At 62.2% G+C, this 8715-nt stretch overlaps 1 protein-coding gene across 1 annotated transcript in view; it reads left to right on the forward strand.

The window, feature by feature from the left end:
- Window positions 1-409: 409 nt before the first annotated feature.
- PDE6B (phosphodiesterase 6B, cGMP-specific, rod, beta) overlaps window positions 410-8715 on the forward strand; it is a 34383-nt gene continuing 26077 nt past the window's right edge. The window contains exons 1-3 of the mRNA XM_012663692.1: window positions 410-877; window positions 6153-6305; window positions 6944-7033. Coding sequence (XP_012519146.1) covers window positions 410-877; window positions 6153-6305; window positions 6944-7033 — 711 coding nt within the window. The remainder of the gene's footprint in view (window positions 878-6152; window positions 6306-6943; window positions 7034-8715) is intronic.

Below are 8715 nucleotides of genomic sequence, written 5' to 3' on the forward strand. Positions count from 1 at the left end.
CTGAGCCCAGGTTTGGGCACCCAGGAGGACCTGCCCATAGGACCGACCTGAACCTCAGGCGGCTCTCCAAGCAGAATGGTCCTGTGGGATTACCTCCCTCCCTCGGGGATTAGGCCTCAGGACCTGTTCCACGGGAAGCCAAACGCCTGACCCCCCGCCATGACCCCTGGGATGGGCCGCAGCCCCCAACCTGTGGCCCCCCAGTCCCTCCCAGCTGTCTGAGTCTCCCGGGGAGGTGGGACGCCTCAGGTCTGAGGGGAGGGAGGGGCAGGGCCCTGCTGGTGTGAGTCAGCGCCGTGCCCACAGGGCTCCCTAATCGTCGCTAAGAAAGACTTTGCTGAGGACAGTGTTTTCTGGGCGCCCATGTGCATGGGAGCAGAGGCTTCTCGGAGCAGGCAGCAGGGTCGCCATGAGCCTCAGAGAGGAGCAGGTGAAGAGCTTCCTGGACGGGAACCCCGACTTCGCCCACCAGTACTTCGGGAAGAAGCTCAGCCCCGAGAATGTGGCCGCGGCCTGTGACAACGGGCGCCCCACAGACTGCGGCAGCCTTCAGGAGCTGTGCCAGGTGGAGGAGAGCGCGGTGCTGTTCGAGCTGGTGCAGGACATGCAGGAGAGCATCAACATGGAGCGGGTGGTCTTCAAGATCCTGCGGCGGCTCTGCACCATCCTTCGCGCCGACCGCTGCAGCCTCTTCATGTACCGCCAGCGCAACGGCGTAGCCGAGCTGGCCACGCGGCTCTTCAGCGTGCAGCCGGGCAGCGTCCTGGAGGAGTGCCTGGTGCCCCCTGACTCCGAGATCGTCTTCCCTCTGGACATAGGGGTCGTGGGCCACGTCGCCCAGACCAAGAAGATGGTGAATGTCCAGGACGTGACAGAGGTGGGTTGCACAGCCTGGGACGGTCTCACGGGCGACGCGTCTCCTGCACCATCCTGAGTGTCTAAGGGTCAGCTCAGGGGATCAGGCCTCACAGGCCCTTGTCCTCGCACTGAGAGGCAAGCGTCCTAGAGCCCCCGCTTGTCTGTCAGGTTCTAGGTGAGCTCGGCAGGGCGGGGCGGCCTCCTCAAGCTGGCTCTGTGCTGCTGAGTTCATGAGACTCGAGGCCAAGGGTCTCAGGCTCAAAACTTGGTCCTCCACTTTTACATCTGGGTCCCGTGGCCAGGGCCGCCACAGTGCCCATGGGGTCCACGTGGACTGTGAGAGGACCCGCAGCTTCCAGGAAGGTGGCCCAGGTGGAGGTGTCTGGGGAGCCCTGTCCTGGGGGCCCAGGTCTTCCTGGGGACCAAAGTTCGGGGGCAGGGAAATTTGGGAAGAAGGGTCAGAGCCGAGGCTGATGCTGGTGCCCAGCAGGGAGGGGCATCAGGAGACCCCAGAACCCCAAGCTCCCACCATGGCAGAAGCAGCTCCACCCCTTGGAGGCCATGCTGGCCGCTGGGGGAGAGCAGACCGGGGTTCCAGGAGGAGGAGCCGGCTCAGGGCAGGGTGGGGAGCAGGGCATAGAGTGAGGAGAGATCAGAACAGACTCGCCGTGGGTTACTGTTGGTGACAAGGAGCAGGGTATCCATGCAAGCTGCTGGAGCAGCTGGGACAGAGGTGCCGGGTGGGCACGAGCAGCAGCTGAGTGTGAGGTGCCCACTGGGCTCCTGCGGGTGCAGTGGCGGGAGACTCTGGGAAGGCGGGGGGCCTGGGTGAGGGGGCTCTGAGGACCCACAAGGGACCTGGGACCACCACCTCCAGACCAGCCCCCAGAGGCCGCCCTCATCCCTGGACACCAGCAGCCCCGGCTATAATCCTCTTATAAGTCTCTGCAGTAAACAAGCCGCCTGCAGCGACCTAAATATAGTAATCTGCAGGGTTAGCTTCATCTCCACTTCCAGTTTAAGAAATGGGTCACCCATGTGCCACATGGAATATCGGGACCATCAAGACCATGAATGAGCAGCCGGACAAGAGATCCAGCAGTAGTGGGTCCTGGGCTGGGACGTTAACCACTTCCCTCCCTCCCTCCCTCCTTCCTTTCCTCCCTTGCCTCCCTCCTTCCTTCCCTCCTTTCTTCCTTCCTTCCTTCCCTCCTTTCTCCTACGTGCAGTCCCCATGGCAGTTCCTCATCCTCAGCCTATCCTGAGCCTGGTGGGTCCTTCTGGCCCCCAGGCCTCTATCCCTGGCTACTGCCCGCTGGTCCCAGCCTGGGCTGGCAGCTTTCAGCTCTCGCACCTGCTGTGAGGCCTCAGACTGCTGGGCCCAGGCCCTCTATCCTTCCAGGTGCCTCGGCTGCACCTGCCTCTGGACAGACCTCCTCCAAGGCCACCTCCCACCCAGCAAGCTGGGGCTCTTCCCCAGGGCAGGGCACGGGTTCACCTCCCTGTGTGTCACCTCCCTGTGTCCCTGGGCTGTGCTGGGACTTATTTATCTCAGACTAGAGGGACAGAGACCAAGGTCAAAACCAGCAAAAGTGCACATTTCCCTTCAGTGCACCCAACACACTGGGCATTGTCAGGGGTGGGCTTCTGGGTCACATCCTGCTTTGCAGAGGGGACTCAGGCAGCGAGTGCCTCCGAGAGAGCCTGGGTGGCGGGGACCACCTCTGAAGAGCAGCATGTTCCTATGTGCGGGACCCTCAGCCGAGCAGGGAAGGCAGGCACCCGCCACACCTGGGCCACATGCCACATCGGCAGTCTCTCACTCACCTGAGCCCCGGCTCCCCACCCACACTGGGAAAACAATGTCTACCTCACAGCAAAGCTGCGGTGGTTAAACCGGACCCTGAGCACAGGCAGCTCCTGGGCACAGGTAGACTCTGAGTGCAGGGAAGGAGCCCGAAGCCCCTGGTGACATGCTCCTCCCAGAGATGCGAGTGTCTGTCTCCTGGTGTGAGGTGTCAGGCCAGGTCGCAGGCCTTCTTCCCCCAAAGGCCTGTCCTCGGGAGCTGCCAAGGACGGAGCCAGCTGCCCCAGGCTCTGCTCCCACTCGCTGGCCTCTGGGGGTCCGGGCAGTGCCAGGCCGCATGGGAGTCGGTCCCACTCACTCTGACCAGGGGGCTCCAGGGAAGCAGAGAAGCCCGGCTGGACGGTGGAATGGAGGGCAGAGCCTGAAGAGGCCTGAGCAGAGGCTGGAGGCCTTTATTTAGGATGCACATTTCTGTCCCTGCACCCCAGAAAGGGTAGGGCAGCCAGGAGCCAGCAGGAATGCACAGGGCTCCGTCCCTGTGGCCTGGGGAGTTTGCCGGCTGTCTTCACAGGTAGCAAAGGGCTGGGCCGAGGTTGGGGTTAGGGTTAGGGTCAGGGTTAAGGGCTGAGCGAAAGGGTGGGAGGCACACACAGGCTGAGGACAGCAGGGAGGGAGTGGCTGAGGCCAGGAGTCCGCGCGGGCCAAGCTGGGCCAGGATGGTGACCCCAAGCACCCGTCCATGCATGGGCAGCAGAGCAACCAGAGCCAGAGGAGAGACTTTGGCAATGAGCGAATGACATGAGACTGGACACAGTGCGTAAGGGCGGGCAGGATGTTTTCACGTGGGACCCCGCTGTCTCTTTATCAGGGCATAAACATTCCCCGTGTTCTCCAGGGAAGCTGAAGGGGCAGCAGGCAAGCCAGAATTTGGCACGAATGTTCCCAGGGAGCCATCAGGCTGGGTGTGCCACTCTCAGAGGCCTGAGAGGGCGCAGGGAGGGAGGAGTGAGGGGTGACCACTTGCAGAACCAGCTGCTCAGAGGGGCAGAGCTTCTAGCCAGAGCCTGCCAGGTGGCCACGCCTGGATCCTGGCTACCTGCCCAGCCCTGTCTGAGGCTCTGTCCACCTTGCTCTCGGGCTGTGTGGGTCTGACAACACGCCCAAAGGCTGCAGGTCCTGGCACTGGGCCCAGGGGGTGTCTGGCATGGCGGGGGGTGCTGGGAGCAGTGGGGCCCAGGGTCACCCAGTGAAGGCCAAGGGTGGCTCCTGCAGCTGACCTCGGCTGGGAGAGCCGAGATGGGCCCAGCAGACCCAGAGGCGAGGCCAGGACGGCATGGCCTGGGCACAGCGAGGCCCCCGCAGGAGGGAGGATGGCGGATGACAGGGCTGTGTGAGCATTTTAAAGACAGTCCTGAGTGTACTTAAATGACGAGGGGGTGGCTGTGTCAGCCTTCCGAGTGGGGGGTGGGCCCCAGAGACAGGTAGGGGAGGCCTGTGTCTGTTACACAATTTCCTTGTGAAACAGGAGCTGCGAAGGTGTGTGGGGTGGGGAGGGGGGCAGGCTGAGGGCTGAGATCAGGGTAGGAACCGGCCGAGCAGCGGAGAAGTGAGGCTGCACGTCCGACTACGGCCTGTGTGCCTGTGCAGTGCCACCAAGGGTCACGTCGAGTGGACCCACGTGGCAGCTACCACTTGAGGGTTGTATTGTGCTCTTTCCAGAAACACTGGCTTAAGCCCAGGTGTGGAGCTAAGACCACCCACCATGGGAGGACCCGGGTACAGGAGCTGGTGAGGTTGGCAAGGATGGGGCTGAGATGATGGGTGCCGGGCAGAGAGGGAAGGAAGCCACGGCAGGAGGGAATCTGGAACATGACAGGGACCACGAAACACAACGTCATTGGCACCGACGGCTTGCGGGGGAGACAGACTGTCCAGACGGCCACATGTCCAACGGCCACCCTAAAGCTGTGAGGAATACGTGTGCTAGGCTCAGGGGACCAGGGTGCCAAGAAAATTCCCTCCCTTGGGGAGCACCCATTGGTTCAGTTCCAACTAGCAGGAGCCTCGTGGCAGTGGCTTCGCCAGCGAGGGCTTTAGTGTCCTCCTGTGACAGGATGTTGGTGCCACTGCTCCATGCTGCTGCCACTGCCAGGACGCACCTGTGTCTTCCTGCTCAATCATTCAAACATGGATTTTCCTGCAGTGCCGGGCAGCACGTGGCTGCAGATGGCAGCTGCATCTCCAAGAGTCTGGGAGGGAGAGCTAAGGGGAGCTTGGCACCGGCCTCGTGCGTCCCTCGTGAGAACATCACAGCCTCTCCTGGCCCTGGCAGGCTTCCTCTGACCTCCCGTGGGCCCAAACCGTGGCCTGGCCGCCCTCGCTGCCAGGGACACTGGAAGTTGATGTGGGGCTTCTCTGGGCTGCCTGGTGGGCTGAGCATTGCGGAGGGTAAGGAGAGGCGCCAGGGGAGTCAACCCTGTGTCTCCACAGGACCCCTAGTCCTGAGAGCCCTGGGAAGAGTCCCTGTGGTGATGATGACACGTGTAAGGAGCATGTGCAGGAGCCCCTCATTCGGCTGGCACAGTCGCCTGCGACAGGCAGGGAGCGGGGTGAGGAGCCGTACAGGGCTGGCTGGAGGTCACACAGACCCCAGCCCAGCTGGGCTGACTCCAGAGCCATCCACCTTGGTCCCTGCACCAGGGCACTCTGACCTCATGTAAATAAATGTCAGAACCCAGCAGGACGAGGCCGGGGGCCCACTCTTCAAAGGACAGAATCCTGGTCACCTAGAGTTGCCTTGTCTTCCTAACACGCAGCACCTCGGGGCTGGGCCCCTCTCCCCTGGGAGAACCTAAGGCCCAGGACAGGGAGGCCCTCTGTATCTGGGGGAGGGAGGGCCGCGGGCACCCTGGGGCCAGAGGTAGGCAAAGCTCTCATCACGGGTGAGAAGAAAGTCCCACGGAGGGCAGGGGCCCCCATGGAGCAGCCCCCTGGCAGCAGCGGCCAGGGAGGCCTGAGGGCTGTGGACAGGCACCAGGGAGCTGGGACCCTCACCCCCAACTCACCTGCACACGTGTCCTGATTAAAGCTTTCCCACAAACAACCCACCGATAGTTTTCTTTTGGAGAAGAGCGTGGGGGATGCTGACCGGGAGGGGCTGAAGCAGGAGCGCGTGGCCTGGACTAGAGGCTCTGGGGATGGGGCGAGCGGGATGTGCTCAAGAGGCGTCCAGACGGCCAGCCCAGCGGAGGGCAGGCAGGTGTGGGTGACCCCTCCCAGGTCTGCCGGGGGAGTGCTGGAGTCATCCACCCAGAGGTGGGGGAGCCAGGCTGGAGCGCAAGGATCCTGTCCCCATGCCCGAGGCAAGGCCACCTGAGTCTCGGCACTGAAATGGGCACGGCCTCCACAGAGCTTCGCGGCCACCCTGGGAGTGCGTTGGGCTCTAGGTCCACAGAGTGACGGCCTCTCTTCCTCCCTTGCAACACAGTGTCCCCACTTCAGTCCTTTCGCTGATGAGCTCACGGACTACGTGACAAAGAATATCCTGGCCATGCCCATCATGAACGGCAAAGATGTCGTGGCTGTGATCATGGCTGTGAACAAGCTCGACGGCCCGTGCTTCACAAGCGAAGATGAAGATGTGAGTGTCAGGGAGATGTCCTCGCATCTCCGTGTACCTTTTTTTTTTTTTTTGAGACAAAGTCTCACTCGGTTGCCCTGAGTAGAGTGTCGTGGCGTCAGCCTAGCTCACTGCAGCCTCAAACTCCTGGGCTCAAACTCCTCCTGCCTCAGCTTCCTGAGTAGCTGGGACCACAGGTGCCACCACCACACCCAGCTAATATTTCTATTTTTAGGAGAGATGGGATCTCGCTCTTGCTCAGGCTGGTCTCGAACTCCTGAGCTCAAGCAATTCTCCCGCCTCTGCATCCCAGAGTGCTGGGATCACAGGCGTGAGCCACCGCGCCCCGCCTCTGTGCACCCTCTTTTTCCGTGTCTTCACACGTGTCTGCCCGCATATGTCTGTGTGCATATATGTGTGTGTGTGTGTCTGCTCGGCTTGGCTCTGTGTGCTCACCTGCACACTGCCCCGTCCCTGCTGCACATCTGTACGAGCCCATGTGCCCACCCTGCACGCCTGAGCGTGTGTGCGAGTCCACGCCTGCATGGCTCCTCCCCGGGCAGCCTCAGGGTAAGCCTGCATCTCTGCTGCAAATGCACACCTGGACACACATCTGAAAACTGGAACTTTAACTCCGGTTGTTATAATTTCTGTTTCAGGTTTTCTTGAAGTATCTGAATTTTGCCACATTAAACCTGAAGATCTATCACTTGAGCTACCTCCACAACTGCGAGACTCGCCGAGGCCAGGTACCTGCGTGCGCCGTCCAGCTGGGGCTGGTCCTCCAGACCCCAGCCTTCTCGCCCTCCTGGCTCACAGACGGAGGTGACATTCACCTCTGAGCATGCCTCTGACCAAGTAGGTCCAGGTTCCTCTGTCCCATTTCTCTGCCTGTCCAAAGACAGGTGGTCACAGGTGGTATTGTGCTCACATGGGCAGGTCCTGGGGGAGGGGGCACTGCTCCAGGGAGAGGGGGGTCTCGTGGCTTTCATGGTTGTGCTGAGCTGCAGGTCAAGCAATTCTGCAGTGCCTGGACCTATCTGCCCCATGTACCCCCTGGCCAGGGTGGTGTGAGGTGCCACAAACGCAGAAAGGCCCCTCCCCTTCTCAGAAACAGCCTCACCCCGTCGTGAAAGGGGCTGGTGTGAATTATAAATGAACGTGTGGACGGAGTTGGTGCTGGGCAGGCTGAGTTCCCCGTTTGGCCCTGGCTGGGATGTTGGAGACGACTCTGCTCTCCCTGCCCTCCAGGGAGGCTTGGCGGCCCCATGGGGTCAGGTGTGCCATGGCGTGTGGGGAAGCACACTGAAGGTGGCCTCCAGGGCAGGTGGTCCCTGGCCCGCGGGAGCCCTGTGGAAACGGTGGCGGGCAGCAGGAGAGAGCTCTGGCCTGGGCGGGGAAGGCCGTCCACAAGGTAGCCTCCGGGCTGAGCCTCAGAGAAGGTGAGCGAGGCCAGTGCTTCCCACCTGCTGTTTGGCCGCCCGGCCCTGGTGACCTGCTGCAAATCTGTTACCATGGCAGGAGGCTGCTGTTCTTCTCTCAGCGTCTGCAGAGCAAGGCTGAGTTTGAGGGCCACCTCCTGACCCCAGAGCTGCAAGAGGGGCAGGCCAGGCAGGTTCCGGGAACCACCAAGGGACCCCTGCGATAAAATCCACCAGGCAGACACCACGGCCCAATCCCAGAGTGTGTCTCCCACAGGCCAGGGCTGGGGCTGGGATCCGCAGACCAGGGAGAGACAAGGTGGGCATCCTGGCACTCACAGTGTGGCCCATGCAGGAGGGCATGGGGGCTGTCCACACTCCACAGAGAGGAAGAGCGTGGCAGGGGCTGCCAGCCAGGAGGAACTGACAGCCAGCGGCCAGTGAGACTGAGAAGTGCAGCCTGGAGGGTGCGGCAGGAGCCTGGGGTGGCCGGGCAGGGCTCAGGGTCAGGCCATGCTGTCAAGACCATCTGCTTTCCACCTGGAGTGGGTGACCTGAGGGAGGGGCAGGAGGCCCCAGGGCTGGTCCAGGGCCCTGGCGGGAGAAGGCGCCGCCCGGGGTGGGGCCGCAGGAGCCTTCGCCAGGACGCCAGGAGCGAGGGGGGACCCCAGGAACACCCGCAGGCCCCATCCTTCTGCTTGTCACCTCAGCAGCCTCCCCTGCTGCACCCCACACTGCCACACACAACACACGCCACACACACCACACACCACACACACCTGATACCACGCACCATACACACCACACACCACACACACCACACACCACACACACGACACACCACACACACCATACACCCCACACTGCCACACACAACACACGCCACACACACCACACACCATACACACAACACACCACACACCACCCACCACCCACCACACACCACACACACCACACACCACACACCACACACACCACACACACCACCCACCACCCACCACACACCACAC

The sequence above is a fragment of the Propithecus coquereli genome, unplaced genomic scaffold (genome assembly GCF_000956105.1).
Source record: "Propithecus coquereli isolate 6110/MARCELLA unplaced genomic scaffold, Pcoq_1.0 Scaffold821, whole genome shotgun sequence".
In the NCBI taxonomy this organism is placed as follows: Eukaryota; Metazoa; Chordata; class Mammalia; order Primates; family Indriidae; genus Propithecus; species Propithecus coquereli.